At 53.4% G+C, this 21,428-nt stretch overlaps 4 protein-coding genes and 1 non-coding gene across 12 annotated transcripts in view; 2 read left to right on the forward strand and 3 right to left on the reverse strand.

Moving 5' to 3' along the window:
• Positions 1-4,192, reverse strand: part of LOC120316471 (leucine-rich repeat and fibronectin type III domain-containing protein 1-like protein) — a 29,380-nt gene extending 25,188 nt beyond the window's left edge. Inside the window, exons 1-3 of one of the 2 annotated variants that reach the window (XM_039362120.1) lie at positions 4,070-4,192; positions 1,885-1,981; positions 252-456 (exon numbers count right to left, since the gene is read on the reverse strand). The gene's annotated coding sequence lies outside the window, so the exon portion shown is untranslated. The remainder of the gene's footprint in view (positions 1-251; positions 457-1,884; positions 1,982-4,069) is intronic. The other variant, XM_039362121.1, reaches the window with a different exon arrangement.
• A 41-nt stretch (positions 4,193-4,233) lies between these two features.
• Positions 4,234-8,063, forward strand: LOC120316495. Its single transcript, XM_039362186.1, has 5 exons — positions 4,234-4,730; positions 5,144-5,236; positions 5,606-5,749; positions 5,856-5,945; positions 6,764-8,063. The coding sequence occupies exons 1-5, from the start codon at positions 4,269-4,271 to the stop codon at positions 6,890-6,892; spliced, it is 918 nt and encodes a 305-aa protein (XP_039218120.1). The 5' UTR covers positions 4,234-4,268; the 3' UTR covers positions 6,893-8,063.
• A 3,337-nt stretch (positions 8,064-11,400) lies between these two features.
• On the reverse strand, positions 11,401-11,541 carry LOC120316503. The gene has a single exon (XR_005558975.1). It is a non-coding gene; the product is annotated as a U4 spliceosomal RNA (small nuclear RNA).
• A 1,510-nt stretch (positions 11,542-13,051) lies between these two features.
• Positions 13,052-14,035, forward strand: SYCN (syncollin). Its single transcript, XM_039362103.1, has one exon. The coding sequence runs from the start codon at positions 13,075-13,077 to the stop codon at positions 13,477-13,479; it is 405 nt and encodes a 134-aa protein (XP_039218037.1). The 5' UTR covers positions 13,052-13,074; the 3' UTR covers positions 13,480-14,035.
• Positions 14,036-16,470: 2,435 nt separating this feature from the next.
• PAK4 (p21 (RAC1) activated kinase 4) overlaps positions 16,471-21,428 on the reverse strand; it is a 34,787-nt gene continuing 29,829 nt past the window's right edge. For all 7 annotated transcript variants that reach the window (XM_039361963.1, XM_039361964.1, XM_039361966.1 and 4 more), the window contains 4 exons: positions 20,711-20,837; positions 20,154-20,279; positions 19,541-19,675; positions 16,471-18,957 (listed from right to left, as the gene is read on the reverse strand). In XM_039361963.1, coding sequence (XP_039217897.1) covers positions 18,802-18,957; positions 19,541-19,675; positions 20,154-20,279; positions 20,711-20,837 — 544 coding nt within the window. In that variant the 3' untranslated portion in view covers positions 16,471-18,801. The remainder of the gene's footprint in view (positions 18,958-19,540; positions 19,676-20,153; positions 20,280-20,710; positions 20,838-21,428) is intronic.

Genomic DNA, 21,428 nt, shown 5'->3' on the forward strand with positions numbered 1-21,428 from the left:
GATCATTACAGATCACTTGCTTTTTGTCCCGTCTTGATGGATCCCACCAGTGCCCGTTTACTGGATGCTCCGTGCGCTTAAAGAAGGACAGCTGGAAAGATCCTTAATGGCGATCCAGGCCGCCACCCTGGGAAGGTGCCAGTGCTGCCCCCTGGATGGGCAACTGTCCATCCTCGGCTTAAAATAGAAGTCCGGAATCCATTAATTCCCTCCCTTGTGGTGCAGGCCGGAAGGAGCCCGCCTTGCCTTACCTCCATGCCCCAACAGGTGAGGCTAATGGGACCCTTGCCGATTGGTTGGTTGGGTGCCTTGTTGGGGGGGGTACATCCAAAGGGCATGCCGGAATCCTTTCGAGATCACTTTGTGGATCACAGAGTCTCCCTTCCTGAGGAATCCTGGAAACAGGAGGAGGAGGAAGGTGGGGCTCAGCCCTTCACCCAGGTATTTGCTGGGCTCCTTTGGAGGAAAGAGCAACAGGCAGTAAATTATGTGGAGATGATCACATTTTGCAACCTTGGGAACTGTAAGACTCGTGGACTTCAACTCCCAGAATTTCCCAGCCAGCTTTGCTCCCCCTCCTCAGCTTGCCTGAAGTTTCACCAGCTTTGCTGGCTGGGGAATTCTGGAAGTTGAAGTCCACGAGTCTTACAGTTCCCAAGGTTGGACACCTCTGTTACATCACCTCTGTCACATTACATCACTAATGCTTCTTCGGGGCCATTCTGCCCCCCTCCTCAAGAATTTGGCCCTCAACCCACCTCCCGAAACTGCAGGAGGGCACCCTGGAAGCCGATCTCCCCACCAGAGGATGGACAAGCTTATCACCTCAGCCCAGAGACCAGACCCCCCCCAGTGGCTCCTCCCCCCCATTATGAACTCCCAAGGAAGGTGTGAACTGCTACAGCAAAATCCCCCCTCCCCATTACAGCCATACCTTTCTTCTCAAAACAATCCCTGAAGAACAGGAATGGCGTCAGAGTGAAGAAGGGGAGCACCAACCAGTCCTTGCCCACTGGGAAAGACTGGAAGGGTGTGGGGAGCCCAAGGGACAGCTAGTCTAACCCCCAAGTGGGCAGCGCAGGAGCAGCTGGGCTGCTTCTTCCCACGTTCTCTGAAGGCCCCCAATGACCAACCTGTTCTCCTGAGGGTGCTGGGCCTTTAAAATGTTTCCCCCCAATCCAAGCAATAGAACTAGGCTAGAAGACCTCCAAGGTTCCTTCCAGCTCTGTGATTATGTTCTGTTTTACTGCTTGGGTCAGGGGGAGCAGAAGGCAGGGGGCTTGCTGGCCCGCAGAGGACCTGGAAGACGTTCCCTGAAGTCCACCAGAAGACAGGACAGAAACAACGGATGGAAACTAATCAAGGAGAGAAGCAACCTGGAATTAAGGAGAAACTTCCTAACAGTGAGGATAATTAACCAATGGAACTACTTGCTCTAGAAGTTCTGGGTGCTTCCTCACTGAAGTTTTTTAAGAAGAGACTGGACAACCATCTATCTCAAATGGAATAGGGTCTTCTGCTTGAGCAGGGGGTTGGACTACAAGACCTTTGAGGTCCCTTCCAGCTCTATTCGGATTGATTGATTGATTCTTGCTTCCCTCTCCACCAGGGCTGGAAGCTGGACCCCAAGCCTGGAAGCCTGGCCTGGAGAGTGGGCGGGCAAGGGGCCTCCGTGCTGGGCGGCCTCCACCGCTGGCCAAGGTCCAATCCTCCCCCTCCTCAGCTTGCCTGAAGTTTCATCAGCCTTGCTCGAACTGGCTCCGGAGTTTCAAACTTTTGCGAAGAGAAGGGCAGAAATGCCAGGGCCGTCTTGCATACCTGGCACACCTCCTGTTGGCTCCGCCTTCTGTAAAACGAAAGGGCTTCCTCCAGCTATGACCTCACCTGGGAACCCCATCCAGATTGCTCACTTTCATTTTCTCCGACTTGCTTTCCAAACGTCACCTGCGGGACCGGCTTACTTTCAGTATCCAACTGAAAACTGAAAAAAGATGGGCGCTATAAGAAGGGGAGGCATGGAAGGCCCAGGACAGGCTCAGGTTTTCTTAGCTGAGCTTTTGGCCACCCGACGAGAGAAGCATGGACCTGAGCACAGAAACCTTCTCCCTTCGCCACAGGAGCTCATCCTTAGGGGCAGGTGAGTCCGCAGCCGCTTTCCGGAGGTCCCCTTTGCAGCCAGGGCGGTGCGGTGGGCGCAAATTCTTGGAGGTCTGGGGAAGGTGGAGGTGGGCCTGAGGAAGTCGTGGACTTCAGATCTTTGGGTTGTGCAGAGGCTCAAGGAGGCCATGTTGAGGTTTGGTGGGTCCCAGAGCCTGCTCCTTCCTTGGCTTGGACATCCGTGCTTGGAACACACTCGGCAAGGCCGGAGCCCCGGCCAACTGGACGTGACCCTCCAGCGGCCAGAGAGGGCCAGCCGTGCCGTTGGCCGAAGGGCCCCAGAAATGGCAGGAAATTCTTCCCTCTCTTTCTGCAGCCAAGAGTGGGTAGCACTGGGAATTCTAGAGATCCAAAACTCGCTTAATAAGCTTAGTAAGAACAGTGTGTAACTCTTTAAATTAGGGTTTATTTATCCGCTCTTCACAAGAACCGCTTTTCATTTGAACGAAGCGTCCTTTTCCAAGCTGGTGTCTTCCAGATGCGTTCAACTACAACTCCCATAAGCCTGCCCAAGGAGACTTGACTTTGGGGTTAAAACTCTTTGGACACTCCAGCACCTGGGAGCACAAGGAAACAATTGTTTCTCTCCTGCGTAATAAACAATCAAAATTAGGCAGATGATCCTGCAGGGGGATTCGGGACCTGAGGGAGGGCAGACATTCCGATCCTGCCACCTCCCAGGGACCCTTCCCTGCAGCCCCCCCCCAGGTCCTCCTGGGTCAGGCAGTCTAATTGGCCAATTACTCAACTTCCCAATGCAAATGTACTTACAGAGAAATAACTGAAGCCCTAAGTGGTGACAAATGGCTCTTGGCCGAGAATCTCTGTAGCTCCCGGCTGATCTGCGGAGTCCTCGGTGCTTCCTGACCTTGGGGGGATTTTTTTTGCAATTGCTTCATTACCCAACTAGGTAACATCACCAGTCTGAGGAGCAGGAGACTTGCTCCCTCTTTACGTTTAGTAGTTCCTCCTGACAGGGCTGGTGGGGGTGGTTTTCTTCTTGGATCAAAGTATTGTTTTCCACCTGATGGTTTCTCCAGAGTTAATCCCTGCTTATTGGGGTTTTCACTGCTAGAGAGGACACGTTCTGGTCTTTTTGTTTCCTTCTTAGCCTCTTCATTGTCTCTTTTGAATGATAATTATGAACGTGGCTCAAGTCTGTTTCTCCACCCATGGCAAATTTGTCTGAATGTCGAGCATTCGCAGGAGGAGAGGGGTGGATAAAAAGCCCTACCGAACAGAAAGCTTCCAAGGGGTTGTAAAACCCTGTGGTTGCCTCTCCTTGTAGGTTTAGTACTGAAGGTAGACTACTGATGAACCTGGAGGCTTCATTTAGATGTTAGAATTAATTTCAGCATTTTATGCAATCAACAAGCAGCCCTGTGGCATTATTAGCATCTTCTAACAACGTGAAGGACGATTGTAGCATTTGAAAATTGGCACAGGCTCAGAATTTGTATTGGCATCACTTCCTTCCAAACACCTGTCTGATGGAAGGGAAACTTCCAGAAAGTTCCTCCTCCCATTCATTAAAAAAAGGGTTATCAGCATCCATCAGTCCTTCTAAAACAAGCATGGGCAACTATGGCCCCTTTACAACCTGTGGATTTCAGTTCCCAGAATTCCTGAGCCAGCCCCCTTCAGAGCTTTTTCCAAAGATTTAAAAGACCCTGGATTAGCGAGTCATCTTTTTGGGGGTACTACCTGACCTATAATTCATGCACCCTGCACAGTCCCCCCAACCCTTGCAATATTCCCCTTGTACCTCACACCTCGTAGCCCTGACCCCCATCCTGGCATGTGCTCCCTGACCTTGCCACACCTCCCATGCACCCCAAGCCCCTCCCTGCCCCCCAATGCACCTCTCTCGCACACACCTCAATCCCTCCCCCACCGAGTAGCAGCCACTTACCTGCTTGCTGGCCTTGGACTTGCGGGAATCTGGCAGGGAGCCTTGGAGAGGATGGTGACGGCACGATGGTGCATCAGCCCTGAATCGGCCACAATTTTGCCCGATTCCAATACTGTGGCAGCCGAGGGTCCCGGAGTTCGGATGCCTTCTGTAGGTTGGCCCACTTGAGGTATCCTGGTTCAAGAACTGATGCCCTGAGATGTTCTGTTTTGCGCCGTTGAAGGCGACAAACAGGCCCAGGAGTTTGAGTAGCACGGAGAGGTCTGGCGACGGAGAAGTGAGCTGCCTGTCCTCTAACCGCCTCTCTGCTTCAGGTCCCTGGAAGAGGCTGCTGATTCCTTTGGCCCTCGTGATCCTGCTGGAAGTCCCCTGGGTCCAGAGCCTGCCAGTCAGATCCTGCCATTTCCCCCAAATTCCAGAGCATTCGGACGCCTTTAGGCAACTGAGGAACCGATACGTAAGTCGTCCTCTGGAGCTGCAGTTGAGGGACATCTTCGGACTGGGGAGGATGGGGGGATTCAGGGTTGAGAAAGCTGGAAGCTTTTGGGAGAGGTTGGGGGAGAAGACCCTGGACAGAGCCCCCATAGAGCCCCGAGAGGAATGGACCCCGAGGGACAGACAGTTGGGGAGACCCTCCCAGCTCTGGCCGTTGACAGTCAATCACTGAAGGTGGTTTACTTTTATTTATTTATAAAATGTATTATCCACCCATCTTACCACAGGGTAACTCTGGGTGTAGAGATAACGCTGGGCACAAAGATAGATTATTAGATTAGATTGCTAATAGATGATAGGAGAGAGATTAGATAGATAGATAGATAGATAGATAGATAGATAGATAGATAGATAGATAGATAGATAGATAGATAGCCCAGAGCCTGTGCCCTGGCTGGCCTCGCGAGCCTCCTGGGCAGCAGCCCCACCAGCCAGGGCAGCTCGGCCGAGGCCAGACAGAGAAGGCCTGCCAACCAGGCGACCCCCCCCAACGCCCCCCCCCCCAGGCTGGGAGCTTCCAGGGCAGCCCTGCAGCCTCTTCCCTCTTTCGGACGTTTTCACCCTTCTTCCCAATTCCAGGAGGACGAGAGGTTCAAAGGGGGCGAACCCTGGAAAAACTGCACCCGCCACCATCTCCGCTTCCCCCGAGGGAAAATGCACCACTTGAGAAGCGTAAGTGACCTGGGGCAGCCCAGACACCAGCCAGCCGAGCAGGGGGAAAGAGGCGGGCACCCCGGGCACAGGCGCCAGCAAAGGATGGCATCGGGGCAGCCCGACCCCCAGCCCAGGCGCCAGCAAAGGATGGCACGGGGAGGACATTCTCTGTGGATCTCTTTGGTCCATAGCCCAAGTGTAAAAAAAAAATTAAGATTTTTGTTGCCTCCCAAAGATTTGGAATTGTGTGGTTTGGGCATGAGGGTGCTCTCTGAGCTTGCTTGTTTTCTTGTCTCACTTAGCAACAAAAAGTTTGGGCTCAATTGTGGTCATAAGTCAAGGACTACCTGTATTCCCAAATAATAAGAGTATCATCTTTTTTGGTAGAAATGGGAAAAGCTGGAGGCCGTGGAAACGGAGCTGGCCCTGGTCATGCCTGTCTTGCAGAACCTGAGTGAGCCGGCCTTCTCCAAACTCGCCTCCAAGATTTTGGAGTTCCTGCAGCCGCTCAAGGTCGCTCTGGCCCCCTGTGTAAGTGCAGCCCTGCCGAGAGAGACCTCTCCCCCTCCCCTCCCACATGGGGGGGGGGTCTGGAGGGAAAGACAGCCCTGGCTCACCCCCTCCCTCTTTCCTTCAGATCAGGCACAAACCTCCCCACGAGCAGAAGTCCAGCCACCTCCAGCAGTTCCAGGAAGCGATCCAGAAATTCAACGCCAGCAGCGTCCAGGTGAGCCATGCAGGTGCCCGACTGCCTCGGAGCATCCTTTCTCAGCTGGGCAGGCGAGGAAGGGCAGAACTGAGCTTGGTGCACCCTCTTAAACGCCTACCTGTATTAGTTCATTAGTAAGATACTTTGGCAGTCAGCTTGTTTTCTGGGCCAGCAATCAACTACCTGGGCTCTGGTGAAGGTAATTGCTGGGGTACCTGCGAGGGCCCTATTCTTTGTCTGTGGTTTGTTGTTTTGGCTGTTTCAGTCCAGATTACCTGCCTAGGTGGATTTAATTACCTTTACTGTTTTCTGGATTTTTTTCAGTCTCCCACAGTCTAATCCAGTGTCTTTCAAACTTGGTAACTTTTAAGATTTGTGGACACCCAGAATTTCTCAGCCAGGATGTGTGGACTTCCACTTCCACATTTCATGTGGCTGGGGAATTCTGGGATTGGAAGTCCACACATCTTAAAGTGCTCAAGTTTGAAAACCAGCGGCCTAATGCAGAGTCTCCGGACTTGGCAACTTTAAGACTTGTGGCCTTCAACGTCCAAAATTCCTCAGCCAGCATGAATTGTGGGACTTGAGGTCCAGGCATCCTGGTTAGGGAATTCTGGGCGTTGAAGTCCACAAGTCTTAAAGTTGCCAAGTCCGGAGACTGCTGGTCTAATGAAATGGGCGCCTCTAGCAAATTTATTCAATCACCTTAAATTCTGAAGTGGGTTGGGCACCTTTACAGATTTGCTACCTGTAGAGCCTCCATATCTGAAGGCAGAGAGTCACTCAGCATTTGGGCGCAGACAGTTTGTTAGCTCTGCTCGTTTCCTTCCTTCCAGCAATCGCCGAAGTGTCTGGAGGCAGCGGTCGGCCTCAACATTGTGCGTCTCCTGGAAGAGGACATTGCCCAGCTCCAGCACCACTTCCGCCACCACCATCACTTCCGGGTCACCACCCGCCTAGGCTAGATCCTGCAGATGCCGTTGTGCCCGCCAGCTGTGCCCAGCAAAGGCTCCCCAGATCAGAAAAGCAGCCGGAAACCACACCGACTCCTCCGCAAATGACATTTCTGTCCTGCCCAATTGCCTTCCGAAGAACCAGGATCAGGGGAGCCACAGACTGTTCTGTATGCCGCACGCTTTCCTCAGCACGGTGACCTGCAGAGGCCTCGGGGATGATGGGAGCTCTTGTCCCACGCCTCTGAAGGGCACCAGGGTGGAGGAAGTCTTAACCTCAAAATGATCCAGAGCAGAGCTTTGGATTCCCAAGCAGGCTTTTCAGGGATTACTTGTCTTATTTATGTCCTTCTACTTGCCCCAAAGAGCCACGTCTGGCTAAATGCTGCCTTTTTCCAAGCATGCAAGGCTCACCACCTGGTGCGGGAGGTTCCTGGCGAATCTTCTGTGCATCCAGGCATCCTCTTGCGGTGCCTTTGCAAAACTGTGATAGGCCAGTGTTGGAAAAGGGCTGCTATATTTATGTAATTTATTTTAATCTTCCTGGATCTGAAATTAACACGTTTGGGGTGGGAGGGAAGCAGGGGGGGAGACCTATTATTTAAAGTGAGTGGTATTCATGAAATAAGGATATTATTTATACATGCCTCCCCTTCTGCCCAGAATGGTTATAATTTCAAAACAATTTCAAAAGGGATCTGTAAGTGAGCTCAGCTCACAAGCAAGGCTGACCTCTGTTGGAAGCGCCAGCCGTGTGAAGGGGATTATTCTGGAGATCTCAGCAGCTGGAGAGGACCCCTCAGCATCAAGGTAATTCGAAGGGGCAGCTTTGGCTGAGAAGCCCACTTAAAAGAGAATTGCTCTCCAGAAGCAGAAGGCCAGGAAGCAGCCAGCAATGAGCATTTGGTACAAGGCAGCAGCCTTGAAAGAGAGAAAGCTTTCCACTCTGGCACCAAAAAGATTTAAAATATTGTTAACCCTGTACCCTTAATTTGGTTTCACAAGACAAGCCATCATTTCCTTACAAAGTATGAGGTGATAAGAATTTGGCTGATGGTCCAAAGAAAATGACTGTATGCTACTGTTGAAATGATAATTTATCTGTTATTTGTTATTTTTATATATCCAATCCTATTTATTAAATTTTATACCTTGCCAACAGAATTAGCATCTATCTTGTTGTTTTTTTAGACTGTCTTAAAACGATCATGGGAGGGAGGGAGGGAAAGAGGGAGGGAGAGAGGGAGGGAGGGAGGAAAGAAGGAAGGAAGGAAGGAAGGAAGGAAGGAAGGAAGGAAGGAAGGAAGGAAGGAAGGAAGGAAGGAAGGAAGGAAGGAAGGAAGGAAGGAAAGGAAAGCAGCTTGCCTGCCAGGCCTGGAGCAGCCGCCCGCCACTGGGAAGGGGGCTCTCTGGGAGTGTTACAGGTTCAACTGGCTCACTTTCAATCCACTCGTGGCATCCATCCGTGGCTCTCTGCTCGCCGTCCCTCTAGGAATTTCTTGGCAAAGGGTTGTCTTTCCGCCAAAAAGCCACGAAATTCCGCCCCCCACGGATCTGGCATCATTACCTGGCTTCGTTTCTGCCCAACAGCTGCAAATTCTGCCTGCAAGCAAAGGCTGTCGAGAATTATTTTAACTTAATGTCAACTTTAATCACCCAGGAGCTAATGATGCGTTGATAGGATTAGTAATTTCATTCCCCTCCCCCACACATATATGTAATTCAATTAAACACCTTCACTTTTTTCATTTAAATAAATTAAGTCTTCCCATCTGCTGTCAAAATACTCAGGGTTAGGCGAATAGGGGAGAAAGCTGAAGGGGGGGAGCGGGGAGGGATTGGGGTTCTGAGCCCCACATAGGATTTGGGGATGCGTCTCCTTACCACAGGAGAAGCAACAAAGGAAACAGCCTCAGACCCACCCAAAGAGAAGTGCAAAATACAGGTGCTCTTCGACTTATGACCACAATTAATCCCAAAACATAAGTTGTTAAGTGAAACATTTGTTAAGTGAGTTTGGCCTCATTTTATGACTTTTCCCACCACATTTGTTGGGAATCACTGCAGTTCTTAAATTAGTCACCTGGTTATTAAGTGAATCTGGATTTCCGCATTGACTTTGCTTGTCAGAAGGTCGCAAAAGGGGATCACGTGACCCTGGGATACAGCAACCTGTCATAAGTATGAACAGGTGTCAATAAGAACTGGTGTAAGTTGAGGACTTCTTGTATTCAACAGGACTTACTCCAGAGAGAGAGAGAGAGAGAGAGAGAGAGAGAGAATATTTTCTGCCATCCTCTGATCTGTTTTAGCACATACTTTTAAAAAAACGCTTCCCATGTGGTAGACAGTCTTTTAAAAATAGTCCTTCCTTTTTTCACGTCAGACAAAAATCCGTGTTATGGGATTTGCACTGCGGTTTATTTTTGGCCAGGGGTTCTTTATTTCCCCCTGTGGAAATAAAGAATTCCGTACTCCTGGATCTACCTGCCCTTTGAAGGCTACGGAGGCTCGGTAGGAGAGGCGAGCAGCATGGTTTCAAGAGTCCTTGCACTGCTGCACTAGCTTTCGGTTCAATGGCTTCCCTGCCTTTTCCCTTTCAGTATCACCACAAGCTAAGAAGTGAAAGTACCAAAGAGGCTTCTTAGACTCTGATGAAAGGATAAGTAGAAAAATTGACTTGTTCCAATGTTCCTCACCCATGGAAGCTTGAAGATGGGTGGACTTCAACTCCCAGAATTCCCCAGCAGCATGCTAATCAACTTGAAGATGGGCTTGGTTGGGGAATCCTGGGAGTTGAAGTCCACCCATCTTCAATCTGCCAAGACCGAGAAACCCTGAGCTATCCAATCCGCTCCAGAGGACACCAGCTGCTATTTTTTTGTTTTAACACATGGAAGTCACCATTTCTCTCTTGCAAGCTGCTCCCAAACCTTTTGGACTTTAAAGCAGGGTGAGAAACATTTGTGCCCAACAGCAACCAAGCAGTTCACAGACTGCAGATCCAACAGCCCTTTCCCTTCCTGCTGCTTTGCTCGCTCCAACGCTCTCATCACGGCTCAAGGCCAGGACAACAGTAAAACACCCAGCCAGGATTGAAGCAGAACAAAAGCAGACTGGATACAATGCTGTGTTTGGCGAGACAGCCCTCGGGAGAGGGAAAAACATTCTGCAAATCACCCAGGTTATCCTGAACAAAATATTGGGGGGGGGGAACCATTAAAGCTTTCTCCAGCACTCCTGCAGGTTGCTTCCATTTTGTGCAGCCCTGCGAACCTGTCGTGTTTTTCTGTTCTTGGCAATAAAAGTAATTTGTGACTCTGCCTTACTGAGCAGGTGCTTTCAATGGAGTAACCGAAGCTTGTCAGAAACAAACAAAAATATCTATTAGCTTCCCCACTTGCAAAGCAAGTTCAACATTTATAAACTTCTACATCTGTAATGCCAAACTACAACCAGCCATGGGGGGCATGTTTTCTTTGCCCAATGCCCCCCCTCTGTGCCCACAAGTGGGTCACAAATATAGTAAATAAGATAAACATGTCTACTGTTCCTATCAATAGAAGAAAATATTTGTAGCTCAATGGTGAACTGTGGGGTCCTTAGTGCTCTCTGAGCTGGGTTTCCTGCAGATGTTCCATGACCCAACTACTAGGGCAGGGATCCTCAACCTTGGCAACTTTAAGACTTGTGAACTTCAACTCCCAGAATTCCTCAGCCAGCAAAGAAATTCTGGGAGTTGAAGTTCACAAATCTTAAAGTTGCCAAGGTTGAGGATCCCTGCCCTAGGGAACATCATCAGTGCTAGAAGGAAGTGGTGGGGGGGAGGAAGAGGAGGACTGTAGGGTCCTTGGTGCTCTATAGAAGAGGTCCCCAATCTTTCAGGCACCAGAGACCGGTTTCATGGAGAAAGGTTTTTCTGTGGACCAGAGAGTACGTGGTTTTGTGTGCTGCCTGCATCCTGCGGATGGGGCTGTTTGTGCGGACCAGTTGCTGGCATTCTGCAGCCCCAGAGCGGTCCATGAACTGGGGGTTGGGGACCCCTGCTCTATGGTCTTGATGGTTTTCTTGCAGACGTTTCATTACCAAAGTAGGTAACATCAGTGCTAGAGAATGAAGTGTTAACCTAACACTGATGACGTTACTTAGTTTGGTAATGAACTGTGGCAACAACCAACCTCATAGAGCACCAAGGACCTCACAGCTCTGTTCTATTCCCCTCTCCTCACTCTCTAAGACCAGTGAGGGTGACTAAAACCAGCTGAGGAATTCTGGGAGTTGAAAGCCACAAGGCCATTTCCCAAGTGCCAAGCTGAACTCATCATCCGGGTTCAAAGGAAGCTTAGGAACGGAGCTCCAGCCGTTCGCTTCTGTTACGAAGTTCTTGACCGGGTTCCAAGTAAAGAACACGAGGATCGTCGAAAGACAGAGGAGCCGTTCGCCGTCGTCCGCTGTCGCCTCAGAAGGACGTAGATCCCAAGCGTCGCTCTTTCCTACTTTTAGAAACCAAGAATATTCAGTCTCCGTAGAGACCGTCAAAAATTGCCATTGCCGACTATATTTCAAGTCGTCATGGCGGGGTATTGGGAAAAGTTTTCAATTAGCAATAATCGCGCCTCGGATAAACCTCATTGGCTACGATACTGCCACTGCGCAAAGCTACAGAAAAAACGTTGCCGGCACAGCCGCCCTCCTGCTAGACACTTTCTCACGTGAGAGTGAGCCTGCTCAGACATGACTTGAGGAACTAAGAGAAGCATCTCGACAGCGTTTTAGATGCGCGTCTCCTTCTGTGACATTTTTGGGAGAAATTATCCGCTTCTCCCCGGGTATTTTCCGGAATCGGTGGCCGCAAAGCATTCTGGGCTCCGCATGTATATTAGGAAAGGCGAGGGCGGGAGGCTGTGATGAAAAATGATGTAAAAAGAGGCGGAGCAAACACCGTTGGAAGAAAGGACCGTAAACCAATCGCGATGAAGAAAGGCGGGGCGAGGTGGGGACCCAGTTCCGCCCCTCCTCCCGTAACTGACCGTTCCGAGCATTTTGGTTAATTTGCTTTTTCTTTTGGGTCGATTTCTGCTTTTTCTCGCTTTTTTTTTTCTCTTAGTGGCGAAGAAGTCTCGCTTTTCTTCCCCAGCCTCGCGTACCTCCTGACGTTCAGCAGTTTGCACCAAGAAGGTGGCCTTCCCTTCTGGCGCGCTGCTTCGGACTACACCGCCCATCATCCCTGGCCAGAGCCCCATTCGGTGTTGCCCAAAGCCCCCGAGCGGATCCGGCCCCCTTCACCGCTCCCCACTCTCGAGAGCCCCGGGGCTTCCTGGAAACCCAGCCCGGCCCCTCGCAGGATGTTCCCCGCGGCAAATTCTGAGCCGAGCCCCTCGCGAGAAGCCCCCACCCGAGGCGCCTGGGGGGACGGGAGGGGCTTCCCCCTGGAGCCGGCTTTGCCAAGGTGGCCCTTGGCTCGGGTCCGGGGGGGAGCGGCAGATGCGGGGCAAAGGGGCGGCCGCTGGGATGGCGAGGCTGCAGACTTAGCCATGCAAGCCCCCCCGCCCCCTCCTCTGCCACCCAGAGCTTGTGGAGCGGAGCTGCGTTACTGCAGAAGAAGCCCCCGAGAATTGGGATTGCAAGTGACCGCTCTCCCCCCCCACTCCCCCGTGAGCTTCCAAATGGGATGGGGGGAGGACGCTGAAGGGGGTGGGTCCCTCTGCCGAGGGAAAGCCGCAGCTGGGCCCTGGGAGAGTCAGCAGCTGAGGGGGGGGGGTGTTCCCAGCTGGGAAGATGAGATTGGGCCCTGGAGGGGATAAAGTTCCTCCCTGGGGCCAGCTCTGCAGGGAGAGGGCAGCCGGTAGCCCTTCACGCGATCCAGGTCCGTAAAGGAGGAAGGGTCCAGCTGCAGGGGGACCCTCAGATCCCCCTCCCTAAGGGAGGCCAGCTTTGGTAGATCTCGGTTTAGCCTCTCAGCCGGGCCCATGAGGGGCTGCAGAGCCAACTGCCAGGTTGGCCCGAGATGGGCCTTGGCACCTGGCGGATCTCCTTGAGTTGCCAAGGCTGCCTTTGAAACTGGGCCCCCAGCTGGCCTGTTCCCTGCGGCGACCTTGGAGCTGGGCCCATGTTCCACAGGCCGACCTTGTGCACAGAGGGGCACAGTTCTATAAAGCCGCCTTCTGGCCTGAGGACTGGACACTCTGGCCAAGATGAAGGCTTTGCTCAGCGCCCTCCTCCTTCCGCTGCTTGTTGCCATCAGCCAGGCCCAGTGCCCGCTCCCCAGCCAGCTCACGAACCCACACCCGAACGGCACCAAGGTCTGTTCCCAGATGTACACGGACGACAGCCCCTACTACGACCTCTGCTGCGGCGGGAGCATCCTGATGGCCGTGGCAGGTGAAGACCAGCCGTACATGCCCACAGCTTTCAACAACCAGATCTCCTCGCTGGTGGTGGGCCAGCGCTGCGAGCTGACCGTCTGGTACAAGAAGGGCAAGGGTGGCAGCACGCGGAAGTTCAAAACCGGAGCATATCCACGCCTCCAGGAATTCAAGAGGGGCCTCTTTGGCAACTGGGACAACGCCATCTCCGCTTACTACTGCAAGTGCAACTGAGTCGGCTTGGCACGAGCCAGGAAGGGAGCTGCCACCGTCCTGCCCATCCTCGCTCAGGTGACCTGCAGAGCCCCCCCACATCTGAGGGTCCAAAAGCTGTGGACGCCATCTCCCCACATCTCCCCTTCTGCCCGCCTCCCTAGGAACACCCGCAGCTCAGCTGAAGATCTTGGCCAGCCAGCATGAGGCAGAAGAACTTGCAGCCCCAAACGGGCCTGGGCCTCCCCTGAGCTGAGCATCCTGAGGCGGCCGGAAAACAGAACCAGAAGGTGATTTCCCCCCCTCTCGCGGCCCCCATAATGGCAGCAGCACGTGCCTTTGATCGGCTAAGGAACTCCTGGTCGTCCACTTTGAGCCCTGCCAGGTCTGTCACCTGGCGAGAAAGATTTGTTCCAGCGGATGCCTCAAGCTCTTCCACGCAGCCCTTCGCTCTCCTCCCTCCCGGGCGCTCTCTTCCCAAGACCCTCCCGGAGCAGGTGGCCCTCCCGCCTCAGCTCAGCCTTTACGGTTGCACCTCGGAAACCTCATTAAAAGCAAAGCAGCTGATTCTCAAAAATGTGTCTGGTGTTTTTGCCACTCAAGGTCAGCAGACGTTGGGGGGTGATCAGTCTGACTTCTGGGAGTCCCCAATTCACTGGAAAGGGCTTTGGGCAACCATGGGCAAGAATGCAGGTGTGCCCACCAAGAAATGGGGTTCAGTTGCCCCTTCCTCCAAATTTTTGGGAGGAGAGAAAAGGCTGTAGACCCCCCCCCAAGTGTAGGTAGAATTCCTCACTTTGCTCTGTAATCACAGCCGGCTCAACCAAAGTGAGGGATCACCAACCATTTCCATCTGCCCCCTCAAGACATGAGCACTAAAACACACACACACAGCTTGCACAGTAAAAGGCCATAAATTTGGGGGGAGGGATTCCAGATTGCAATTCTCAACTCATTACTAGGAAGCAGGTGTCTTGGGCACAGTGGCTGGTTATATGCCAAGTTCACAAATTGGCTGCCGTTTTTCTACCACGTGCTGCAGCGAACACCTCAGCTCAAGGGGGTGAGCCTGCTGGTTGCCCTAGGCTGAACCATCAGCCCCACCGGGTCTCACAGAGTAGGTAACGGGGGGGGATGCAGGTACTGCCAAGAGCACCAAACTGTAGGTGGAGGGAGGGTCTTGGGGGGGTCTTGTGGCTAGCTGGGTCTGCCTGAATGGGTCCAATGGCACCCAGCCCTCTTTCTTCCTGGAACTTGAGGCAGAATGTGGGGCCTTCCAAATATGATCACAATGTAAATAAAATCATCTTTTGCCTCCACTTTTAAGCAGCATCAAGCAGATTGATCCTTGGCGGGTTTTTTTAGGGTGATTCACTCCCTTAGGCTCCCCCCCAACCAAAGACACCCCCGTCTTGCAACCACCCACCTAGAAGCATGCTATCAGTCTTGTGAGGTAGTCCAGGCAAAAGGCACCCCATTGAACTAACATTGCTTAGGTGTTCTCCGAGTTCCCTTTACTTGAAGATGTTTCATTACCCTACAAGGTAACACCATCAGCGCACTGGGGATATTATATGCCGGCCATTGAAGCTGCGTAAGTGGCCTTGCTGGCGTCTGCCAAGCCTTCACGCCTGCAGCAGCGAGAAAGGCAGACCCTGGAGTGTCAGAGGGTCCTTCTCTTGCCAGAGGCCCCCCGTTTGAAATGGGGGAAGCTCCCAATGGCCCCCTGGCCAAACTGGCTGGCTGTGCACAATAGCAGGAAGGGTGGGGCCCTTTCATAGGGGAGAGGAAGCCCCTCTGCATTCAACTGGCCTCCCTTTCGAGCAGAGAACCACTGGGGACATTTTCTCTCAGAGAAAAGGGGGATTTTCTCCCCGTCCCAGAGGAAAACAGCCAGAAAGCACCGCGCTAATTAGCAGTGATGGGGGGGGGAGGCCTAAGAGACGCAGAATGACTTTGTAAACATGCAAGGATTACGATTGCCAATTAATTAGGAAAATTACAGTGTTCCTCCTCCACCCCAAAGCTGGCAGGCCCGACAAGAGACACAATGACAAAATGCCTGGAGCAGGTCTCTTCCCCCCCCTCCCCCGGGGGGGGGGGAATTCCTGAATCCACCACCGGCAGGCACTTGGAGGAAGCCAGGATCATCTCCCTGCCCTGGAAGGTGCCGCTTTACTGAGCCCAGCGATGCTCAATAAAAGGTGCTTCGTTCAGCAGAACTCACCCAGAAGGTTTGCTGAACAGAAAAAGGGTCAAATCAGACCTGGGACGAATGCAGATTTTGCCCCTCAAGGTTCAGGGAAGGCAAGGTTACAAAGACAGAAGTAGGTACCCCAAATCAAACTCACTACAATTGCATTTTGGCTAAAGAACCCGACCATCCCGTGATATCCCATCACTTGGCCCTCAAAGAGCGGGGGGGGGGGACCAGCAAGTGCCATTTCCTCAGGCCCGAGCCAGAGCAAGGGCTTCAGGATGGACCTTGGTGCTTGGGCAACTTATCCTTCATCTACAGGGAGACATTTGGGAGTCCTTCCAATCTGGAGCTGCACAAGAACATCCAGCAGGTGCAGCTCCCTTTCCTTTGAAACAGTCACTGGATTCTTTCCTCCATAAATGCTTCACATGAACTGCGTTTGGTTAAAAGCCCAGATTCAAGCTTTTTTCTTCTCGGCTTGTGGGGATATTGAATCAGAAGATGGCTTGCTCAGGCCAAGCCCGTGTAGGACACCCCACGATGCCCTCCTATCAATTTTTTTCCCCCATCTATGTTTATACTGTAGATGCCAAAAATTTAAATCATGGAAGGAATTCCTTCTAGGTAGATATGAACCCCGTGATTTTGCTTCTTCTGTAGCTTTTTCTTAAACGTCCCAGCAAGTTTTTTTAAAAATGAGGGAATTAAACATAAAGGAAATAGCATGGTGCCCTTCTTTAACTATTAAAGGTGGACCATCTCGCCCCAAACTTAACGTTGTATTTTAGGGAAGAAAGGTTCACAAGCACCACTTTGACACAAAATCCAGACTCTTTATACAAGACCATTCGTGGTTAAAACTTACTAGAATTAAACAGGGTTTTTTTTTCCGAAGCAATTAAAAAAAATCATTTCAACACAAATACCGTTGAGTTACCAAAGTGGGGGGGGGGAGAAAAAAGAAAATAAAACCCAATATAAATAATTTCTTTAAAAAAGTAACAAAACCCACAAAATGAATTAGTAGTCATTCTTTTAGAGGGAAAAACATTTCTGGTCGAGGCCTCCAGTTATAAAATTCTTCAAGCAACCAGGAGACGGGGAGGGTGGGGGGCGTTTGAAGCCAGGTCCTCCCGACCTCCAGCTTAAAATTCCAGTCCTTTATTTCAGAGAAGGGGGGGGGGGAAATGTAGTGTTGTGGCACGGAGGGGTGTGGAAGCAGGAGGAGGAGGAGGATTATCACCCCAGGAATCCCCCCCTCCTTGGCCTGGCAGCTTCAACTGAGATTTTAAGTCTTTTTCCCCACAGGAAAAGTGAAATAATCCTTGCGTCCTTGAGGTGCCAGGCTGTCCGAAAGAAAACTGCAGGTAAAAAGAGGATTCCTGAAGTAAAGGCATCAACCGGCTATCCCAAGCAGAGGAAAGGGAGCGACTGGCGTGAAAGGGGGGTAGCCGAGCCCCCCCCCCAGATGTGGAATACTGAGAGGAAAGAGGTGGGGAGGCTGACCCCCCTCCCCAGAGATGAAGGAGGAATCCAAGGTAACTCAGGAAGGCTAGCACCAAAGACCCATTTAACACTCTTCAACTCCCTGGGGGGGCTGATCGGAGCCCCCCTGCCAGAGGATGGAGGAGAGAGAGGAAGAGACCCCAGAAGTCAGCAAAGACCCCAGGTGGGGAAGGAGTCAGGCAGGAGTCAGCCCACCCCGAGGGCCCAGAGGAGCCTTTCTCGACCCACCAGCTGGCTCCAGAGGTACACTGGTTGGAGAAGTGGAACACACACACGCATCCCACACATGCACACACGCAACTGGCAATCTCTTGGGGCAGGCTGCTCTTAGCTGAAGAGGAAGCATGCAGCAGGCCGAACCCACTTCGTAAAAACACGGCAAGACAGAGGACTGGGAGTGCTGGGGGGAGGGTTTCTGAAGGGGCAGCAGGGCAAAGGCCCAGCCTGCAGCACCCGATATCCTGGGCATCTGAGCCGAGGGAGGGCGGACCTGTGGAGACACCCGCCTCAAAGGACCCCCACCGCCTCCCCACTTCAGATCCAGGCCGGAAGGAGTCCCGCCTCCCATGAACGTCCCTGCCGCAGCCGGTTTTGCAAGACAGGGAGAGGAGGGCCTGGAAGGGCGGGCGAGAGTGGGCAAGGGAACTGGGGCAGGGCAAAGCAGAGGAGGAGGGGGGCTCCAGGGGGTCTCGCAAGGGATGCTGCAAGGCTGCAAGAGAGCAGCCAGCGCCCTCCCGGGTCTTTGGGGGCCAGAACTCACACCAGCCTTTGGAGATCAGGGGCACTGCCGAAGCCCCTTGCCTTGCGCTCTTGGGCACGCTATGGGGGAAAGGGTGGGGCTTGCTGGGCGGTCTTTTCCTGCCCCTCCCCTAAGAGCACCCCTGGCCCCGAATGCCACTCTGCAGCACCAGCCCCCCCCCCCGCTGAGCCTCTGGGCCTCCGGGACAAGCCTGGTTCTGGGCCCCGTGGATGGCCCCTCCCAACCAGCGGGAGCCCCAGACCCAACCGCCAGGGCCCTCTGGAGCCACGTCTCCCTACCTGGGAGCCCCTAAAGTATTGCAGCGCCTTCCTTCAGGGGCGCAAGGGAGTCTCCTGCCTCTGGGCCCAGCCGGTGGCTCTGCTCTCCCTCCTCTCTGAAGGAGGTGAGCGGGGCTTATGGGTTTCTGCCTGGGGGGCTTCCCCCTCCCCTGGGGGTGCCTTTGGCCAAGGGCCCCCTTTCTCTGGGCTCCACTGAGAGAGAAGGAAACATTTCTGCAGTGCCGAACAGCCGCGGGCAGCCCAGGATTCAGGAGACAAGCAAGAGAAACGTTGCCGCCTTTTTTCACCCCCCCCACCCCAGACAAAGCCCCTCCTCAGTTCAGTAGTACAATAGGGGGACGCAGAGCAGCCCTGCTACAGATGGGCCCGCAGGGTCCACTTGGGGGCCGCGTCATCGGTTGACCAAGAGGAGTCCTCAAGGAAGGGTCCCGACTGCTTGCTGAACTCCTCCTGCCCACACCAACTGGGGGGACACCCCCCCCCCGGAAGCAGGGCTCGGTGGGGTCCCAGAGCCCCCTCCTCGTGCGCAGGTCTCCAGCGGCTTCGCGGGGCTGGCTGGGGAAGATGGCTCTCTCTCTTCGCGAAGGAGTCCGGCTCGCTCATCTCATCCGGTTCTGCCGCATCAGGGGCACGATGCAGGAGGGGGGGCCGGCTTTGCCGACAAAGGGGTGCTTCAGGAGCTCGCTGGCCGTGGCTCTTTGGGCTGGGTCTCTGACCAGCAAGCGGTCCAGGAAGCCCTTCAAGGAAGGGGAGACCTGCCGGGGAAGAAAGAGCGGAACAGCATGAGCCACAGCTGGAAGAGGGAGGGGGGCCTTGCGGAGCCTCAAGGGAGCCCCTTCCCCATCACCGGACGGACCCACGTTCTCTGCTCATCCTGGGCCAAAGAAGCCCTGGACCTGGTAGTCCTACCAGGTCCTGACCTAGAAACCAGCTGGCACAGGGGCAGGCAGCGGGCAGCCAGTTATGCCAGCTCAGGAATTCTGGGAGTCGAAGTCCAGAGGCCGTGAAGTCACCGCAGTTGCCCACCCTGAACCGGCAGGTGAATCTCACCTCCGTTTATGAAGGAGGCGCTTCCCTGCCACCCAGCAGGAGGGCCACAGCCCAGGCCAGGCCGATGAAGAGGGGGCTGGGGCCATCAGTGGCCGAGGACAGCGGAATCACCACCCCTGGCCTGAACAACGGGCAGCAGAAGCTGCCCTGCGATGATGCCCCCGAGCCAAAAATGGCAGGACACGGCAATCTGGGGGGGGGAGGGAGGGGGAAGGGGGAACTTGGAACCCCCCAGAAGCCGCCCTCTTGCCCGGCTGGGTGAGGCAGAGAGCAGGCGAGGGGGCTCACCTTGTGCAGATTCTTAAGTTTGGGGGGCAGGTTGTCCCGGATCATCTTCATGGCCTTCAGAGGGGGCTCATTGAAATAGGGAGGCTCCCCGTCCACCATCTCGATCACCATCACCCCCAGGGACCAGATGTCCACCTGGAAGAGCGGAAGGGCAGGGAGGGGTTGAGGGAGGAGCGGCCCCTGCACCCCTCTGATCTGCTCCTTTCCTCTTTTCCCTGGAATCCTCTCATCAACTGCAGTGTCCAGGCGTGGCGGAGGGGGGGGCTCTCTTCTCTCTCTCTCTCCAGCAGCAATAGTCTTCTTTTTCAGATGGATCTTCCAGGGTGCAGGACCCTCTTATCGGAAGGTCCGTCTCATCCACCCACCACTGACCAAGGCTCCAGTGAGGGGGGAGCCCGAAGGAGGGCAGCCATCCAGGAGCATCCCATTTATCTAAAGCTTCAGGGTTTGGGAGGGAAACTTTGCGGTCTCTGGGGCTGCCCTCTACCAACGGACACCTGAGCTCCACCTAGCTTAGCTACTACAGCACTGTCTCCAAGGCCCCCCCCCCGCCCCACACACAAAACTCTCCCGCAGAGGAGGAGACCTGCCAGGCCTTCCCCACCTCACCCACCTCCGGCCCATAGGGCAGCCGAGAGATGAGCTCCGGGGCCATCCAGTAAGGGGTCCCCACCAGCGACTTGCGCCTCGGCACCTCTTTGTTGACTTGTGCACAGAATCCGAAGTCGGAGAGCTTGACCTGAAGGAAGGGCGGGAGGGGAGGAGGCCGTCAGGGGGGGGGGGCTCTGCAGAGCTGTCCCACGGCTGCTTCCCAGGGCTTCAGAAAGTCCCCCCCCCCAGTACTATTGTGTGTGTGTGCCCACAAGTCATAAAGTTGCCAGCTGCCAAAGGAGTTCTGGGAGCTGAAGTTGCCGAAGGTTGGATTCTCAAAGACTCTCCAAGGACTACTGAAGTGGTCTTGCAGGGTGTGTGTGTGTGTGTGTGTGTGTGTGTGTGTGTGTGTACTAGAGAGCCTGGGATTTTCTCCCTAGGATTTGCATGCAGCTTTTAGAGAATTTGGGCCACTAAAACGCCAGCTGGTTTGGGGAGCAAAAAGCCATGGAAGAGGGAGAGGGCGGGCTGATCCTTCGGGCTTTCTAGGAGGCGGAGGCCTGGGGTTGGGCAGCTCACCCGTCCGTCGTGGGTGAGCAGGATGGAGTCGCTCTTGATGTCCCGGTGGATGACGCCCTGCGCGTGCAGCACGGAAAGGGCCTTCAGCACCGAGAGGCAGACGGCCGCGATCTGCTCCTCGTTCATCCTTCAAGCAGAAGAAAACACGGCACTTACCCTTCTTTTCTTTCTATTTTTCTTTTATTCAAAAAAAAAAAGTTAAAATGCAAAATGCCAACAGTGTTCGTTAAAGAAACAAACAAAAAAAAAACACAACACAAACAAGACTTTAAAAAAGGTGCATTAAAACAACAACACACATACACATTTTGTCCCCCTGGATTAATATACAGGCAGTCCTCGACTTACAGCCACAATGCAGCCCAAGGTTTTCGTTGCTAAGTGAGAGAGTGGTTGAGTGAGTTTTGCCCCATTTTATGCCCTTTCTTGCCACAGTTGTTAAGTGAATTGCCACACTTGTCAACTTAGAAGACAGTTGTTAAGTGAATCTGGCTTCCCCCGTTGGCTCTGCTTGTTGGAAGGTCTCAAAAGCGGATCACGTGATCCCAGGATCTTGCAGCTGCCAAGCATCTGAATTTTGATTGTGTGAATTGCATGACCATTTTTTTTTGGGGGGGGGAGGTGCTGCAATGGTCATAAATGTGAAAAACAGACAGAAGTCACATAAGTGCCACAGTCACTAAATGAGCCGTTGTAAGTCGAGGACTCGTCTGTATTA

This window comes from Crotalus tigris, unplaced genomic scaffold (assembly GCF_016545835.1).
Source record: "Crotalus tigris isolate CLP2741 ecotype Arizona unplaced genomic scaffold, ASM1654583v1 scf7180000019364.2947544272:3078424, whole genome shotgun sequence".
Classification (NCBI taxonomy): domain Eukaryota; kingdom Metazoa; phylum Chordata; class Lepidosauria; order Squamata; family Viperidae; genus Crotalus; species Crotalus tigris.

Excerpts from the sequence above, each read along its gene's own strand:
- LOC120316495 (XM_039362186.1), top strand. The coding sequence starts at position 4,269 with ATGTTCTGTTTTGCGCCGTTGAAGGCGACAAACAGGCCCAGGAGTTTG. Across the intron at positions 5,237-5,605 it reads AAATGCACCACTTGAGAAGC|AAATGGGAAAAGCTGGAGGC; the intron begins GTAAGTGACCTG and ends CTTTTTTGGTAG. Across the intron at positions 5,750-5,855 it reads AGGTCGCTCTGGCCCCCTGT|ATCAGGCACAAACCTCCCCA; the intron begins GTAAGTGCAGCC and ends TCTTTCCTTCAG.
- SYCN (XM_039362103.1), top strand. The coding sequence starts at position 13,075 with ATGAAGGCTTTGCTCAGCGCCCTCCTCCTTCCGCTGCTTGTTGCCATC.